Source organism: Giraffa tippelskirchi, chromosome 9 (genome assembly GCF_054371585.1).
Source record: "Giraffa tippelskirchi isolate mGirTip1 chromosome 9, T2T-mGirTip1v1.2.pri, whole genome shotgun sequence".
NCBI lineage: Eukaryota > Metazoa > Chordata > Mammalia > Artiodactyla > Giraffidae > Giraffa > Giraffa tippelskirchi.
In genome coordinates, this window is record NC_137283.1 from 9,362,968 (window position 1) to 9,381,738 (window position 18,771).

The following is an 18,771-nucleotide window of genomic DNA, read 5'->3' on the forward strand; positions in this document are numbered from 1 at the left end:
ACTGCCTGGATCAGAGTAAGTGATCAAACCAATATAGCTAATTAGCCAGTTATGATGGAGAATCTTTAAAGAAGAAGAAGTAAAAGAATTGATAGGAAACCAAGAAACAGAACCAGGCAGATATTATTAATAGAAAGTAGTATGTGGGATGCATGAACTATAAAAATTTAGCAAAGGGACAAGCCAGTCCTGAACAAGCATTTTTCTTTTTCATATTCTTCACCAGCTATGTCACAGCTGAGCTAGTGTAATTCCATCTCAAAACCATGTACAGAGAACAGAATTTGAATTCAGAATCAGCTACCCTGGTTCCTTAGAAGCCTGTGTGTATTGGTTCACCCAAGAGAAGTCATGTTTTCTATTAAGCAGATTATTAATCATTTGAAGACATTGTACCATATTAAGAATACTTAGGAAACACAGTAGGAAAATTGCACTGCTTAGGTGGCTTGGGGAGGTGTTGAAAATTGCATAGCTTCTTACTTTGCTCTGCAGATGTTGAGTTGGCCAAAAAGTTCATTGTGTAAAACAGTACAGAAAAACTCGAATGAACTTTCTGGCCAACCCAATATTTGCCCTCTTAACTACACCCTTCTCACCGTCAACCTTCATAACCAACAACAGCCAGGGAATCAAATACCTAAAAACAGAGGTCATGACTTTGTCCTTCATTCATTTCCAAAATGTTGGCTCCATAGCAATGTATTTACAAATAAGAGTTAAAATAACATCCGTATCAATCATGCAATTTTTAATTCCTAAATTGTAATTCCAATTTACATTCTGATTTTTCATAAATACGCTATATCAAGCGAAATGTTTCCTTGACAGAATATTAATGAATTACCCTCGGACTACAAAGAGTATTCAATAACTGCTATATTTTAGTCAAAACAGTGTTCAATTTCAGATCTGGAAGATCCAGACATTTTACATGTTATACCTCCTCAGTCTTAGCAGAGGGGTATTCTTTTACTGGTCAGCAGGCATTTGTCCATTCCTGACCTTTTTCCCTTCAGAAAATAAATGACGCATGTCACATGAAAACTGAATTAACCTCAACTGAAAAAGGAATAATACAAATAGCTAATGTCTTTACGACGCCCTAGCAAGCCTCCAGGGCAGCTACTGTTGCTGTTTCTGTTTTGCAAGATGCATTCTATCTGGCTAATCCTCAATAAATATGAAAAACAGATCATTTCACAGCTAAGAACTGACAAACGGGGGGAACAGGCTTCTCATTTGAATAGATGAGATAAGCAGGCTGCCACCAGCCAGCTCCACCATCTTCGCCTTCAGGCGAGCTGTGTCCCAGGCAGACCCTGTTAGTTCACACTGAGGTCACTGCTATCACATTTCTGTTTGTCTATTCCTAGACCAGAGCTCAGATTCACATTCCACACAGCCTCCGGTCTCAAGGACCCTTCTGCCGCCTACCTGCTGTAGCATCACTTAAAGCAGTGGGGCCCTCCGATTAAACCATTCCAGGTGTGAATTTCTTGCCTAGAGAGCGAACTGAGAAATGAATGGGGTTCATGAATATAAATTGGACTTTCCTTAACTTTTCATTTAGAAATTGTATGGCGTGATTCGCTCCCCACATAAATCTTTATTTGCCTTAAGTGTGTTGACTGTGGGAATCCTGGTGCAGGGCTGGTAGCCCATTGATACGCGTGACTGTATGTTAAAGTTCACAAATCAGGCAGAAGCGGCTTGGGGAGGGCAACGCCACAGCAGTGTCCCCACACCCGTGGGCTCAGCGAAGATGAATTGCATCCCCCACCCCACCCCCTAGCCCCAGGCCTGCACCTTTACTGGAAGGAGGCCACCCAACCTCCTCACTCTTTTTCTCTCCTTGAGTATTATCTGATAGCTACTTCCTCTTCCTACCAAGACATTCTGTTTTCTGTATGTCTTACCAGCTCTGTTATCATCAGACTGATTTTTCTCTTCACCCCAATTTTGGTTTATAGAGCTGATGTAATAAATGAATCTTTCACAGGCCATCTCAATTTTTATTTTTGAACAGACACTGTGAAACAGTCATTCTGAAGATGACTCAGGAAAGGCTGGAAGGATTCAATAAGCAAATGTATCCTCTTTAGATGTGAGGCCACCCGACCTCTCCTGCCCTCTCCCCTCCCCTTCTTCCCTCTCCTTTCTGTTTCCATCGTAGCCATGATGGAAACATGTGTATCCTGCAATAGTACCCCTGAGACCAGCAGGGCTTCACCCTAAGATCCAAGTATAAATCAGATTTTTTTAAAAGACATTTCTCTCATTTTCAATCTGCACTTTGAATCTTCAGCCAGAAATAAGCACCATTACACAGACCTGAAAGTGTGTTCACATTGCTTGCTCTTTGCTATAGAAATAGGACATGGTAAGGAAGGCTGTGATCATGAATCTTCTACAGTCATGCCAAGTTTTTTTTTTTAACATATATAACAACAATCTTTGCTACAGTGAATTTGATATGACTAGTAGTAACGTCCTAGTAATAATAAAACAGCAACAGAATTTTTTTTTCAGGGCCAATGGGTATAAGAAGAAAAGGGGGAAATCCTAGAGAACAGATTTTTGCAATGAATGTTAAAAGAAATTTCTCCCTGCATATGAGGCATTGTGGGAGGTAGGGAGGACCGTGACATGGCCTTAAGTCACATTTCTTGTTCCCAAGTCTGATGATTTTTCCATATTGTATAAACTTCAAACGCTTTCCCATATTTATAAACCCTTTGGGCTGAGGTTATTGCGATCCAGTAGACCTGCAGAGCATATGTAAGGGAAGCTTTGACTGTGTATCCATGAACTCAGAATAACTGGAGGAAAGGTGGTCACGACCCTTAACTACATTCTTAGTATGTGGTGTCTATACTAGAATTTAAAATAACTTAGTAAGTAAAACCACTATTAAAATGGAGTAAGGAGAGTGATGTGAACGTTTTTAAAAATGGGACACATACAAGAAGGTCAGAGGATGATCTCCAGATGACACCCCTGGCCCCACTCACTGATGGGCGCAGGCACAGTCCAGGCCTCCTAACCCGGCTCATCCCCGAGGTTGCGCTCTCGAGAGTTCTTGACTTCACTTCGTTTTCATCTCATCTGATGAACAGAGCTGATCTCTTAACTTAGTGACTGTTTGCAAGATACACTTCCACTGTATTTCTGAGGTCAATGAAAACATTTTTTGCCTAACACAGGATTGCCAAGTGTTGTCTATTGTAAAGACTAATGTAATTTCATTCATCCTTTCTCAATTAAAACTCGCACATACACTCAAAAGAAAGGCTGTTTATAAACAATGGGCACTGATGAGGAATTGTTTACCCTTTGTTTCAATTTTTTAAATCTGATTGTAAAATTTAGTGTTCGCATCAAGAAAATGTAAAGCCTCTCTCCTAGATAACTGTATTAAGACAGCAATTGGCCTGGTTTCAGTACGATTAATAACAGGAGCTCTGGAAGGACCTTATTTTACAGCATGAAGTGAATCTGTTTTATTTCTCTATCACTATGTCATCTTCACCAACATCGTACCTTTTTTTTTAATGTTCATAACAACTTTATTTATAATATAATATTTCTACTGATGAATAATTCATATACAATGAAACGGACCAATCAAATTTTGCAATTCATTACGTTTGGGTTAATGCATGCACTCTTGTGACTCACTCTTTTTTTTTTTTGAATTTATTTATTTATTTTAGTTGGAGGCTAATTACTTTACAATATTGTAGTGGTTTTTGCCATACATTGACATGAGTCAACCATGGGTTTACATGTGTTCCCCATCCTGAACCCCCCTCCCACCTCCCTCCCCATCCCATCCCTCTGGGTCGTCCCAATGCACGAGCCCTGAGCACCCTGTCTCATGCATCAAACCTGGACTGGCGTTCTGTTTCACATATGATAATATACATGTTTCAATGCTATGCTCTCAGATCATCCCACCTTAACCTTCTCTCACAGAGTCCATACGACTGTTCTATGCATCTGTGTCTCTTTTGCTGTCACATATAGGGTTACCGTTACCATCTTTCTAAATTCCATATATATGCGTTAGTATACTGTATTGGTGTTTTTCTTTCTGACTTACTTCACTCTGTATAATAGGCTCCAGTTTCATCCACCTCATTAGAACTGATTCGAATGAATTCTTTTTAATGGCTGAGTAATATTCCATTGTGTATATGTACCACAGCTTCCTTATCCATTCATCTGCTGATGGACATCTAGGTTGCTTCCATGTCCTAGCTATTGTAAACAGTGCTGTGATGAACATTGGGGTACACGTGTCTCTTTCAATTCTGGTTTCCTCAGTGTGTATGCCCAGCAGTGGGATTGCTGGGTCATATGGCAGTTCTATTCCCAGTTTTTTAAGGAATCTCCACACTGTTCTCCATAGTGGCTGTACTAGTTTGCATTCCCACCAACAGTGTAAGAGGGTTCCCTTTTCTCCACACCCTCTCCAGCATTTATTGCTTGTAGACTTTTGGATAGCAGCCATTCTGACTGGCGTGAGATGGTACCTCATTGTGGTTTTGATTTGCATTTCTCTGATAATGAGTGATGTTGAGCATCTTTACATGTGTTTGTTAGCCATCTGTATGTCTTCTTTGGAGAAATGTCTATTCAGTTCTTTGGCCCACTTTTTGATTGGGTTGTTTATTTTTCTGCAATTGAGCTGCAGGAGTTGCTTGTACATTTTTGAGATTAATTGTTTGTCCGTTGCTTTGTTTGCTATTATTTTCTCACATTCTGAAGGCTGTCTTTTCACCTTGCTTATAGTTTCCTTTGTTGTACAAAAGCTTTTAAGTTTAATTAGGTCCCATTTGTTTATTTTTGCTTTTGTTTCCAATATTCTGGGAGGTGGGTCACAGAGGATCCTGCTGTGATTTATGTTGGAGAGTGTTTTGCCTATGTTTTCCTCTAGGAGTTTTATAGTTTCTGGTATTACATTGACATCTTTAATCCATTTTGACTTTATTTTTGTGTATGGTGTTAGAAAGTGTTCTAGTTTCATTCTTTTACACGTGGTTGACCAGTTTTCCCAGCACCACTTGTTAAAGAGATTGTCTTTTCTTCATTGTATATTCTTGCTTCCTTTGTCAAAGATAAGGTGTGCATAGGTACATGGATTTATCTCTGGGCTTTCTATTTTGTTCCATTGATCTATATTTCTGTCTTTGTGCCAGTACCATACTGTCTTGATGACTGTGGTTTTGTAGTCTACAGAGCCTGAAGTCAGGCAGGCTGATTCCTCCAGTTCCATTCTTCTTTCTCAAGATTGCTTTGGCTATTCGAGGTTTTTTGTATTTCCATAAAAATTGTGAAATTATTTGTTCTAGTTCTGTGAAAAATACCATTGGTAGCTTGATAGGGATTGCATTGAATCTATAGATTGCTTTGGGTGGTATACTCATTTTCACTATATTGATTCTTCCAATCCATGAACACGGTATATTTCTCCATCTATTTGTGTCCTCTTTGATTTCTCTCTCAGTGTTTTATAGTTTTCTATATATAGGTCTTTTGTTTCTTTAGGTAGATATATTGCTGAGTATTTTATTCTTTTCATTGTGATGGTGAATGGCATTGTTTCCTTAATTTCTCTTTCTGTTTTCTCATTGTTAGTGTATAGGAATGCAAGGGATTTCTGTGTGTTAATTTTATATCCTGAAACTTTACTATGTTCATTGATTAGCTCTAGTTATTTTCTGGTAGAGTCTTTAGGGTTTTCTATGTAGAGGATCATGTCATCTGCAAACAGTGAGAGTTTTACTTCTTCTTTTCCAATCTGGATTCCTTTTATTTTTTTTCTGCTCTGATTGCTGTGGCCAAAACTTCCAAAACTATGTTGAATAGTGGTGAGAGTGAGCACCCTTGCCTTGTTCCTGACATTAGGGGAAATGCTTTCAATTTTTCACCATTGAGGATAATGTTTGCTGTGGGTTTATCATATATGACTTTTATTATGTTGAGGTATGTTCCTTCTACTCCTGCTTTCTGGAGGGTTTTTTTTTTTAAGCATAAATGGATGTTGAATTTTGTCAAAGGCTTTTTCTGCATCTATTGAGATAATCATATGGTTTTTTATCTTTCAGTTTGTTAATGTGGTATATTACATTGATTTGTGGATATTAAAGAATCCTTGCATTCCTGGGATAAAGCCCACTTGGTCATGATGTATGATATTTTTAATATGTTGTTTGATTCTGTTTGCTAGAATTTTGTTAAGGATTTTTGCATCTATGTTCATCAGTGATATTGGCCTGTAGTTTTCTTTTTTTGTGGCATCTTTGTCTGGTTTTGGTATTAGGGTGATGGTGGCCTCATAGAATGAGTTTGGAAGTTTACCTTCTTCTGCAATTTTCTTGGAAGAGTTTGAGTAAGATAGTTGTTAGCTCTTTTCTAAATTTTTGGTACAATTCAGCTGTGAAGCCATCTGGTCCTGGGCTTTTGTTTGCTGGAAGATTTCTGATTAGAGTTTCAATTTCCGTGCTTGTAATGGGTCTGTTAAGATCTTCTATTTCTTCCTGGTTTAGTTTTGGAAAGTTATATTTTCTAAGAATTTGTCTATCTCTTCCAAGTTGTCCATTTTATTGGCATATAGCTGTTAGTAGTAGTCTCTTATGATCGTTTGTATTTCTGTGCAGTCTGTTGTGATCTCACCATTTTCATTTCTAATTTTGTTGATTTGATTCTTCTCCCTTTGTTTCTTGATGAGTCTGACTAACAGTTTGTCAATTTTATTTTTCTTCTCAAAAAACCAGCTTCTAGCTTTGTTGATTTTTTCCTATGGTCTCTTTTGTTTCTTTTGCATTTATTTCTGCCCTAATTTTTAAGATTTCTTTCCTTCTACTAACCCTGGGGTTCTTCATTTCTTCCTTCTCTAGTTGCTTTAGGTGTAGAGTTAGGTTATTTATTTGACTTTTTTCTTGTTTCTTGAGGGAAGCCTGTATTGCTATGAACCTTCCCCTTAGCACTGCTTTTACAGTGTCCCATAGGTTTCGGGTTGTTGTGTTTTCACTTTCATTCATTTCTATGCATATTTTGATTTCTTTTTTGATTTCTTCTGTGATTTTTTGGTTATTCAGAAGCGTGTTATTTATAATAGTTTTTTTTTTCCTGTAATTGAGATCTAATCTTACTGCACTGTGGTCAGAGAAGATGATTGGAATGATTTCAATTTTTTTGAATTTACCAAGGCTAGATTAATGGTCCAGGATGTGATCTATCCTGGAGAACGTACCGTGCGCACTTGAGAAAAAGGTGAAATTGATTGTTTTGGGGCGAAATGTCCTATAGATATCAATTGGGTCTGGCTGGTCCATTGTGTCATTTAAACTTTGTGTTTCCTTGTTAATTTTCTGTTTAGTTGATCTATCCATAGATGTGAGTGGGGTATTAAAGTCTCCAACTATTATTGTGTTATTGTTAATTTCCCCTTTCATACTTGCTAGCATTTGCCTTTCATATTGTGGTGCTCCTATGTTGGGTGCATACATATTTATAATTGTTGTATCTTCTTCTTCTTGGATTGATCCTTTGATCATTATGTAGTGTCCTTCTTCGTCTCTTTTCACAGCCTTTAATTTTAAAGTCTATTTTATCTGAAATGAGTATTGTGATTCCTGCTTTCTTTTGGTCTCCGTTTGCATGAAATATTTTTTTTCCAGCCCTTCACTTTCAGTCTGTATGTGTCCCTTGTTTTGAGGTGGGTCTCTTGTAGACAGCATATGTAGGGGTCTTGTTTTTGTATCCATTCAGCCAGTCTTTGTCTTTTGGTTGGGGCATTCAACCCATTTATATTTAAGGTAATTATTGATAAGTATGGTCCCGTTGCCATTTACTTTGTTGTTTTGAGTTCATGTTTAAACACCCTTTCTGTGTTTCCTGTCTAGAGAAGATCCTTTAGCATTTGTTGAAGAGCTGGTTTGGTGGTGCTGAATCCTCTCAGCTTTTGCTTGTCTGTAAAGCTTTTGATTTCTCCTTCATATTTGAATGAGATCCTTGCAGGATACAGTAATCTGGGCTGTAGATTATTTTCTTTCCTCACTCTAAGTATGTCCTGCCATTCCCTTCTGGCCTGAAGAGTTTCTATTGAAAGATCAGCTGTTATCCTTATGGGAATCCCCTTGTGTGTTATTTGTTGTTTTTCCCTTGCTGCTTTTAATATTTCTTCTTTGTGTTTGATCTTTGTTAATTTGATTAATATGTGTCTTGGGTTTATCCTGTTTGGGACTCTCTGGGTTTCTTGGACTTGTGTGACTATTTCCTTCCCCCTTTTAGGGAAGTTTTCAACTCTTATCTCCTCGAGTATTTTTTTGTCTTCTTCTTCTGGGAATCCTATGATTCAAATGTTGGGGCCTTTCAAATTGTCCCAGAGGTCCTTGAGGTTTCCCTCATTTCTTTTGATTCTTTTTTCCTCTCTGCTTCATTTATTTCCACCATTCTATCTTCTACCTCACTTATCCTATCTTCTGCCTCTGTTATTCTACTGTTGGTTCCCTCCAGAGTGTTTTTGATCTCATTTATTGCATTATTCATCATATATTGACTCTTTTTTATTTCTTCTAGGTCCTTGTTAGACCTTTCTTGCATCTTCTCAATCCTTGTTTCCAGGCTACTTATCTGTAACTCCATTTTGTTTTCAAGATTTTGGATCATTTTTATTATTATTCTAAATTCTTTTTCAGGTAGACTCCCTATCTCCTCCTCTTTGGTTTAGTGGGCATTTATCATGTTCCTTTACTTGCTGAGTATTTCTCTGCCTTTTCATCTTGTTTAGATTGCTGTGTTTGGGGTGGCCTTTCTATATGCTGGTAGTTTGAAGTTCCTCTTTATTGTAGAGGTTCCTCACTGTGGGTGGAGCTGGATTTCTTCTCTCTGGAGTGCAATGGCATGTCCAGTAGTGAGTTTTGAGATGTCTGTGGGTTTGGTGTGACTTTGGGCAGCCTGTATACTGATGCTCAGGGCTGTGTTCCTGGAGAATTAGCATGGTATGTCTTGCTCTGGAACTTATTGGCTCTTGGGTGGAGCTTGGTTTCAGTGTAGGTATGGAGGCTTTTGGATGAGCTCTTACTAATTAATGTTCCCGGGAGTCAGGAGTTCTCTGGTGATCTCAGGTTTGGGGCTTAAGCCTCCTGCCTCTGGTTTCCAGTCTTACTCTTGCAGTAGCCTCAAGACTTCTCCATCCATACAGCACTGATAATAAAACTTCTAGGTTAATGGTGAAAAGATTCTCCACAGTGAGGGACACCCAGAGAGGTTCACCGAGTTACATGGAGAAAAGAAGAGGGAGGAAGGAGATAGAGGTAAGCAGGGGGAGAAAGGAGGGGATCAAGAGGAGAGAGAGAGATCTGGGCAGTACTCTGTTCCCTAAGTTTCTCCACAGCCCAGAACACCCACAGAGATTCACAGAATTGGGTTGAGAATAGAAGGAAGAGGGGGGAGATAGAGGTGCCCTGGGAGAGAAGAGAGTCAAAAGGGGGAGAGAGTAATCAAGCCAGTAATCACACTCCTGAGTAAAAATGGGTACTGAAGATTGGATTCTTAAATGTACAAAATTGATATCAAATAGTATAAAACAAAGATTAAAAATCTAGAGTAGAGGTTAGACTCTTAAAAAATACAATATTAAAAAAATCACAAAAAGTATAAGAAATATATATGAAGTTTGCTTTAAAAATAGGGTTTTTTTTTTTTTTTGCAAGGTAATAGTGGGTTATAAAAATGAAAATTAAAGGAGTAATAGAGGACTTAAAAAATTTTTTTTTTAAATGATAATAGTAAAAATATATCCAGGACTTTCTCTGGAGCTGTTGCGGGCACTGTGGGTCAGTTCAGTTTCAGATAGTTCCTTGTTCCTGCTTATACTTTTTGAGATCTATAGGCCCCTTCCAATGTAGTTGGTGTTAACTACAGGGATTTTAATCTGTTGACCTGTCACTTCCAAAGTGGTTCCCTCTGTTTATTTGGCTTCTGTTTGCAGGTCTCTTCAGTGTCTAATTTCTGCCCTGACACGAGGGGGCGGAGGTGGTCTTGTTGACTCACTTGTTCAGTTGTGACGTGGGGAGGGAGGAACACTGCAAACCAGTATCATTGGCGTGTGTGTGGAGAGCTCACAGTGTCTCGGCCGCACTGGGTTTGCCCCCGCTCATGGCATGTGCTTTCCGTCTGTCTGCCCTGCTCAGGCTTCAGGTTACTCGGCCGGGGAGTGGGCCCTGAAATGCATGCACTTCCCAGGTCTAAGCCGCCCAGGTTCAGGTTCCCAGGTACTCCACAAAGGCGCAGACTCGGTGGGGCCTCCGGTTTGTGCTGATCCCCGGTCGGAGCAGCTCAGGCAGCCAGCTGTTTGGCGAGCACACTCTCCCCAGTTGGGGCAGTGCGACTTATTACCTCCCTGGTCCCTGCCTCAGTTTATGGGCGCCCCCGGCTCCAGTGTGCCTTGTGTCCATTCTGGGGAGCTGGCCTCTGTCTGCGACCCTCCCGGCGGATGTCAACCCTCCAGAATCTCAGGCAGTCTTTGCTTAGAAACTGGAAGCCTGTTTGTAGTTTGGTAGGGGATGCCCTCTCTGGGGCCGGGTTTGCCCCCTTCCGGCTCGGGCTGGCCCTGCCTGCCTGCTGCGTCCGGTGGGGGACAGGGCGGTCGGCAGCCGGCTAGCTGTCCTCTGGTATTGCTCAGTCCTTTGTTCTGTGAGCAGCCAGCAGTGCCTTAAATTTGGGCTTTTCGCAGGATAGCTCTCTCTCTGTGGCTGTCCCACAGTTCAGGTTGCTATCTCACGTTAGCTCCTTCAGATTGCCCTCAGGGCATTCGGGCCAGGTCCTTACCCTAAGCAGTGCCACCCGCTCCTCTCCGTTCAGCCCCCACTTGCTGGTGGCGGATGCCAGCGTCTGGGGTACTTCTCTGCTGGGAGTTGCCTTTAGGCATGTAATCTGTGGGTTTTTTCTTTCTTTCTTTTTTGCTCCCAGTTATGTTGCCCTCTGAGATTTGAAAACTTCCCCCAAACCCGCAGGTGAGAGAGTTTCCTGGTGTTTGGAAACGTCTCCTCTTTTACGACTCCCTCCCCGGGACAGGTCTCCATCCCTACCTCTTTTGTCTCTTTCTCTTTTATATTTTGTCCTACCTCCCTTCGAAGACAATGGGCTGCTTTTCTGGATGTGCCTGATGTCCTCTGCCAGCGTTCAGAAGTTGTTTTGTGAAGTTTGCTCAGCGTTCAGATGTTCTTTCGGTGAATTTGTGGGGGAGAGAGTGGTCTCCTTGTCCTATTCCTCCGCCATCTTAGGAGAAACTCCCCAACATCATAACTTTCTTTCCAATATTTATAACAATAGTTGACAGCCTTGTTTTAAGAATGCATTTTAAACCACATCTTGTAGTAGGGGTTAAAATAATTAGAATAAATTTGGGTCCCCTTAATAAAGACAGACAAGAAACCCTACCACCTGGCCCACCTGGAAGGACACAAGCAGATGCATTCTTTAACTTTTGTATTCTGTATCATCTACGATACGTACATGGTCTCCTATGGGAGGGTTTCGCCAGAACGTTCTCTCGGGGGCTAGTGGCGGAACAGAAGTGTGACATACCTGCCATTGTTGCCTTTGTCAGAGTCGGCGAATATTGAATTAGGTAGAGTTCTGAGTCTTTTTGTGCAGTAGGGCCACTCCAGTGTTCTTGCCTGGAGAATCCCAGGGACGGGGGAGCCTGGTGGGCTGCCGTCTATGGGGGTGCACAGAGTCGGACACGACTGAAGCAACTTAGCAGCAGCAGCATGGAAAACAGAATGTGTCCCAAGTTAACAGGCTGTTTGGTGATCTCTATGTGAAGTGAGGTAGTGCAGGAAAGTCAGAGGGTAAGAAAATGAGTCAATTTAATAAAGGAAAACTTGATAATTTGTGACTTCTCCAAGTATCACGGAAACCAAAGCAAAAGACAGATCTGAAAGGTATAATTTACAGCAGTCAACCAGCACCAATAGAGGTTCCCATCTTTGTGTCATGAAGAATGTACCACTATCACAACACTAACCCTTGGATGGAAATACCAGTGAATTTTTTGGAGCCATTCCCTCATCCACTCTTGAGAGGCAAAACGTGCATAGTTAGGAAATAAGCATTCCTAACACTGAGAGTGAAAGGTCTTCATGTTGGCTGGTGAAGAAGTTCTCTTACCCCATGCAGTTTCACCTTCGTTCTCCTCGGTACCACCAGTTCAAAAGATGTTTCCTCTTTGCAGGTTACCAGCCAGTCTTGTCTGGTCAGCAGGGGTTCCAAGGCCTCATGGGGGTGCAGCAGCCACCTCAGAGTCAGGGCGTGATGAGCAGCCAGCAGGGAACTCCAGTGCAGAGCGTCATGGTCTCCTACCCAGCCATGTCTAACTATCAGGTGCGTGTCCAGAACCTGGAAAACAGTGCTTTGAAAAGCAGAACTTGCCAAAGTACAGGCTGTGGGTGTGTCCCCGTCTCAGATGGTTGGCTAAAGTGGTAGGGGGTGCTAGGTGCAGTTGTGTTGATGGCTGATTTTGAGTCAAGATTATACTAGACAAGTAAAAAACAGAAAACGTACATTTCTATAACAAAAATGGCTTTTGCATGCCCTTCTAAGTCTGGTTCCATATAAACTTTCTATTCATGAAGGAAAATTCTTTCAAGTTCTGTTCATGAAGACCTCTGGACATTCTGTTGAAATGGTACTTAATGAGAGAAAGTAAGTCCTCATGACAAATTTTCATTTGTTTTGATCACACCCAAAGAAACTTCATTTCACCACAAATTTAACTTATAAAGCATTTTAAAATGGTATCTCAGATTGATCTAAAGGGTATTTATTGGACCTGACAAGTTGCATTTTCCAGGATAAACTCACATTGAGTATTTAAAGTGTCACACCCCCTTCTGTTGGAGAAGGAACTGGCACCCCACTCCAGTACTCTTGCCTGGAAAATCCCATGGACGGAGGAGCCTGGTAGGCTGCAGTCCATGGGGTCACGAAGAGTTGGACACGACTGAGCTACTTCACTCACTTTCACCCCCTTCTGTAATGTATATCCTGAAATACACTGAGAGGGAAAGGGAAGGGTTGGTGAAATACGTTAATCATTCAGTTTAGCTGCACCAAGTACATCTGGCCCTCGAGACCCTATCCTCAGTCTTCCTGCCTTGACCATCCTTGCTCACGTTGCATCAGTCTCTACCGCCAACTCAATATGAGATGTTCTCGAAAGTTGCAAGTTGAGAGTGAGGTAGGTTTCTGGGACAAGAGCCTCTTTTATTATCAGTGGCTCCAGGCCACTTTGCATAAAACCAGAATGGGAACATGGCTTTCCAAAACAGAAATCCAGAGAGGGGGTGGTCCAGAAGGCAGTCCCTGGAGAGCCAGGAAAGGGGAAGGAAAGAGGCTCAAAGCTAATCTTTTCTGAGCATTTACTTCTCACCAGACATGGGCATTTACTTCTCACCAGACATGGCCCAAGTGCTGTGCATCCTCCTGCAGCTCCTTCAGGGGCACTTTGAAGGAGGGGTCATCATGCACATGGAATCAGAAAATCAGAGAGGTTAAATGGTCTGCCCAGTGTGAAACAGCTGATAAAAGGCACGGCTGGGACTCGAACCCCAAAGGGTGACTGTTTTTGATGACACCACTGTAGCTTGTGGGACACCCCGAAAAACCTCTTCATACAGGGATGTGTCTTGTGTCTCCGCACAGGTGCCAATGACCCAGGGTTCTCAAGGACTGCCCCAGCAGTCGTACCAACAGCCCCTCATGCTACCTACCCAGGCAGGCCAAGGCTCCCTCCCAGCCGCTGGAATGCCCGTGTACTGTAACGTCACACCGCCGACCCCTCAGAACAACCTTAGGCTGGTGGGCCCACACTGCCCCTCCAGCACCGTCCCCGTGATGTCAGCCAGCTGCAGGACCAACTGTGCCAGCATGAGCAACGCCGGGTGGCAGGTCAAATTCTGAGCGCTCCGGCTGTGGTCTGTGTCTTCAGACACTACTGTGGCCCTTTGAGGGAGGAGGAACCAGGTGGGGAAACTCGCTGAGGACCTAAGTATTCACTCCACACCCAAATGACTGCTGCTGGTATTCTGTAAAAAAAAAAAAAAAAAAAAAGACTAATCCACACATTAGCTGGTTAATGGTGCATATTTCCGTCATGTCTGCTAGGTACGCCTTTCTAGCTTAGCTAGTGACATGAATTCATCAAGGTAAGATTTTCTCCTACCACTGAATACCACTGTGTAGACGATACTATCCCTAATTTGGATTATTAGTTTTGTACTTTGTGTTGAGTTTGTGATGCTAAGAAGTATTTAAAAAAAGTATATACTGAAATCACATTGTACCAAAGCTGTAATGGAGAAGAGTTGATGAATGGAAGGAATAATTTATATACACAATAGAGTTTTCTTTTTTTAATGGATATATACTGTATTGTAGTGTTTAATCGAAATAAAACTATTTGACCTTATGGAGGAAGGTCATGTTTTTACCACCAGTTTCTTTTACTCTCTGTTCCCCTGTGTGTTGGCTTGTGTCCCTTTTATCCCCTTCAAGCACTACTTTATAAGTAATGCACAGAAAAGATATGCGGGGTGTTTACAGATGAACTGGTATCACATTAGTAGGCAAACACTGAACCAACTGCAGTTTCTTGTCGTGAATACCACAGGGCTCCTGGAAATAAATGACATGCGACTCATCCACTCATTGAATACACTTTTGAAATGTACACACCTGGCCTTTAGTGTTGTTAGGCCCACTGAATGCATGTAGCTATACTTCACCAACTGGGAAAATCTGCGAACAGCAGCTCTATACCAAATCCTGTACTAAACCCTGTGCCACCTCCATTCAAATTCCATCAACTACCTGGGAAACAAGGTATCTTTGCCTAGAAGGAAATTAAAAGAGGCACAATCTAGGACTTCCCTGGGTGGCCCAGTGGTTGAGAATCCACCTGCCAATGCAGGGAACACAAGTTCAGTCCCTGGTCCAGGAAGATACTGCATGCCAGGGGGCAAGTGAACCCGTGTGCCACAGCTCCTGATCCTGCACACCCTGGATCCTGTGCGCCGGAAGAGAAGCCACCACAGTGAGAAGCCTGTGGTCAGCAACAAAGACCCAGCAGAGAGAAAGAAAGAACCCGGCCCAGTCTGACTTCACCCCTTATGTTGGGTCACATAGGGTAAAGTACCACAGGTATTGACAGTAAGTCAGGAACCCAGAGGTGCTAATGCTTGTCCTAATGATTTAAAACAAGGCAAAATAAAGCAAGAATTTGATTACAAAGATGCAAAACAGTCACACACACAAAAAAACATTGAAAAGGCTGATCCTGTCTAATCTCAAAATGTTTAACTCCCTGTGGATTCTGCAGGTAAGACCAAATTATGACAACCTCTGAAAAATAACATTAAGTATCATCTTTGGCCCTTCCAGGGGGCATTTAACGAGAGACTAAAACCCCACAGCTTTCACTTTGCTATAGTAGTACAATGACTAACAGTTAACTCTACCTGAAAAACACTTGCCAGTGAGAAGGATTTGGAAAGTATACATGGGTAATTCCCATTATTTTCCATATTATCACATTCTGTATATTAGATTTTTTCCTGTCCATGCCCTTTATCTGGAGATACAGTTAGGCAGCCAGATGCAAACTACCTACCAGATTACTGTTCCTTAATTTTACAGTTTTTCCTTTAAAAGGGAATTTCACACTTACCATCATCAGCTTCATTCCTTGTGAAGTCGGTTCCATTTCTCCAGATCTCAGTCTACTGACTTCATCATAAGTAAACCAGAACTATGAAAAATGTTCTATGAAAGAGGGATGTTGCATTTTTAAACTGAGCCATTAAACCAATAGGTTGAGTAGCTTTTAAACCAAGAGCTGCTCTGAGAAGCAGCAAAGTGTTCGCCAAATTAGTATCTTCCCCTAATGGAACGAGGCGGCTGACCAATACGGATTCATTTTTGAAATATATTTTCCATGGAGCCCTCTGACCCTGGCAGTGATCCCAAACCCAAGGATCCAAATATAGGCTGAATGTTTTTCTTTTTATACTTTTCTGAGAAATTTGAAGCACTTCTTTAAGGAGTCTTAGAATTACTGAACCTTCTTTCCCATGGATTTGAAGCCTACATCATGCTAAGGGTAAAGACAAATCTGTGTTGTTGTTGGCCATTCTTTTCCAAATGTATTACTCTCATATTTAGACATTTGACTTTTATTGCATAGCAAATCCCTTTACTTACTGTTTATAGCTGAGCCATCTTCCTTCCTTTCACAAAATATTTGTATCCAGTATGACCTTATTCCTAATATCACATTAAACTTATTTTACATTTGAATGTTCGAGATGGCTGTGTAGAGAGAAAGTTTTATTAGTGAAGCACTTCCAGAATTTAATTTACTGTCAGGAGAACATTCAGTTGTTTTCACATTGATTAAAACTGTATTACAATCACATTTGGAAATTATATATATGTCTATAAACTTATATAGATACATATGCAAATATACAGTCATCTCTAATGATTCTCCATGAGAAAGTAAAAGAGAACACAAGTGACTCATGCATTCATTTATTCAGCAAACTTTTACTGCATACTTGATTATATCCTAATTAGTGGCACAATTCCAAGTAAGACTACAAATAAATTTCATGCCCACAGATTTACACTTTTAAGTTTTTTCATACATTTGGTTATCCTGTGATGGTTAGAACTAAATGTTCTAACTAGGACACCAATGAATTTCAGCCATAATTATTTTATTGTTTTAGTATCATTCCCCAGCATGTGGAGTAGGATAAGACAGTGTGTTATATAACGTTATGGAAATGGAATTATGTAATTAATTATAAATATAGTTGGAGGCTAAGTCATAAATTGCAAAACAAAATAACTGGGGTAGGGATGTGCCTGGTGGTCCATTGATTAAGACACTGCAGTTCTACTGCAGGGACATGGGTTCAGTCCCTGGCTGGGGAAGTAAGATCACCCATGCCGTGTGGTGCAGCCAAAATATAGGGGAAAAAAGTGGAGTACATGTGAGCCAGAGCAGCTTCACGAGAAAGGACGGACAAAGCAGACCCAATCGGGAAAGAAAGTGGCAGCAGAAATGGCTTTTGCCATCAAAATAAGTGAGTACCTGGACTCAGCTTTCACTCTTGCCAGCGGTTGGCATGGCAGAGGACGCTTCCATGTGCCTGCCCTCCTGCTCCCTGCATCCTGCATACACAGGTACATCCCGGAGAGAGGTGCACGCCCACCCTCACCAGCACCCTGGGTTCCCTTGTGGGCAAACTCATCATTCCCAGACCAAAACAAAAAAAGAACTGTACATACCGCACTCTAAACGAGTCCGACCACATCTTTCACACTTTAAAATCCAAGCAATATCTTACAACAGTTTTTTTTAAATATTTTCCATAGGTGGCTTTTTCCTTGGGATATTTATAGTTGTTAGATTAAACCTGTTTCCAGGACAATTATAATTGGAAGACAAGGTTAATGAAGGTCAAACAATCTTTTAAAAAGTTAGATCTGATTTCTGGAAACCATTATGATGTAAGAGGGAAGCATAATTTGCGTATTTTCTCAAACATATTTGAACAAAATATCCTTCTCTCCACAGAATATATCAAAAGACTAATATTATGAGGTACATATATTTTTCATTATATTAAGGCATCTGAAAACAACAGTACAAACACAGTTATTTTATTTCTATAGATACCATATTAGACTATTATATATTAAAGTGTAAATGTAATAATACTACAACCTTACTTCCAGCTGACATCTTTGGGTAACTGCCCCCGGAGTGCATTATTTACTTCTTGAACACATGAGCTGAAAGGTAAGCCTTGGCACCAATATTTCTGGACCTTTTAATTCTTAATATTGAAGGACTTGATATTTCTATTTATGTCTAAAATGGTAGTAACGGTCCTACAGCTATGTAGATATAGTTATTCCAAATGATCTTTCAGATCTCTATGTGAGTGTAAAAAAGTACAAGACTGATTTATGCATCCACTTACTCAACAAGCACTGATGCCTTATTCATTTCAAGACCTTGTACCACAGTCTGTGGAGCCTGTGGGACTTCATGAGTTTTCAGAATAAATTACACCAAATAACTAACTAAAAATATAGGAAGTTAGTCATAGGTCTTTTAAATACAAGACACATTAAAATAGGATTCTGGAGAAGGAACAGGTGGCTTTTTGCTATGGTTGTATGAGGCTTTTGACCAGGGCCCTGTTGAACAGATGGAATTTGAGCCTGCAGACCTGAGCGTGGGTGAGCCCCAGCCTAGCCAGGAGAAATGCCTAGGGAGAGAAAAAGGAAGAAAAAGATTAACTACAGTAAGTCCCCTACATACAATAAATTCTATTCTAAGAGTGAGTAAGTCTAAATTGTTCGTAAGTCCAACAGTTAGCCTAGGTACCCAACTAACATAATCGGCTACATAGTACTGTACTGTAATAGGTTTATACTACTTTTCACACAGTCGGCTATATAATACTGTAGTGTAATAGTTTTATACTACTTTTCACACAAATGACACATAAAAAACAAACACAAACAAACAAACATTTTTACTCTTACAGTACAAGACTTTGAAAAGCACAGCAGTACGGTACGACAGCTGGCATACAGGGGCTGGTATCGAGTGAACAGGCGAGAAGTTACTGACGCGAGGAGGGAGGGGAGCTGGGAGATGGCAGAGCTGAAGGACTG

General features: G+C 40.9%; 1 protein-coding gene across 38 annotated transcripts in view; it reads left to right on the plus strand.

Moving 5' to 3' along the window:
* ARPP21 (cAMP regulated phosphoprotein 21) overlaps positions 1 to 14,506 on the plus strand; it is a 168,260-nt gene extending 153,754 nt beyond the window's left edge. For all 38 annotated transcript variants that reach the window (XR_014064584.1, XR_014064585.1, XM_081527208.1 and 35 more), the window contains 2 exons: positions 12,251 to 12,399; positions 13,720 to 14,506. Coding sequence is in view for 36 of the 38 variants with exons in the window: in XM_081527208.1 (XP_081383334.1) it covers positions 12,251 to 12,399; positions 13,720 to 13,977 (407 nt within the window). In the remaining 2 variants the exon portion in view is untranslated. The remainder of the gene's footprint in view (positions 1 to 12,250; positions 12,400 to 13,719) is intronic.
* The last annotated feature ends 4,265 nt before the right edge of the window (positions 14,507 to 18,771 follow it).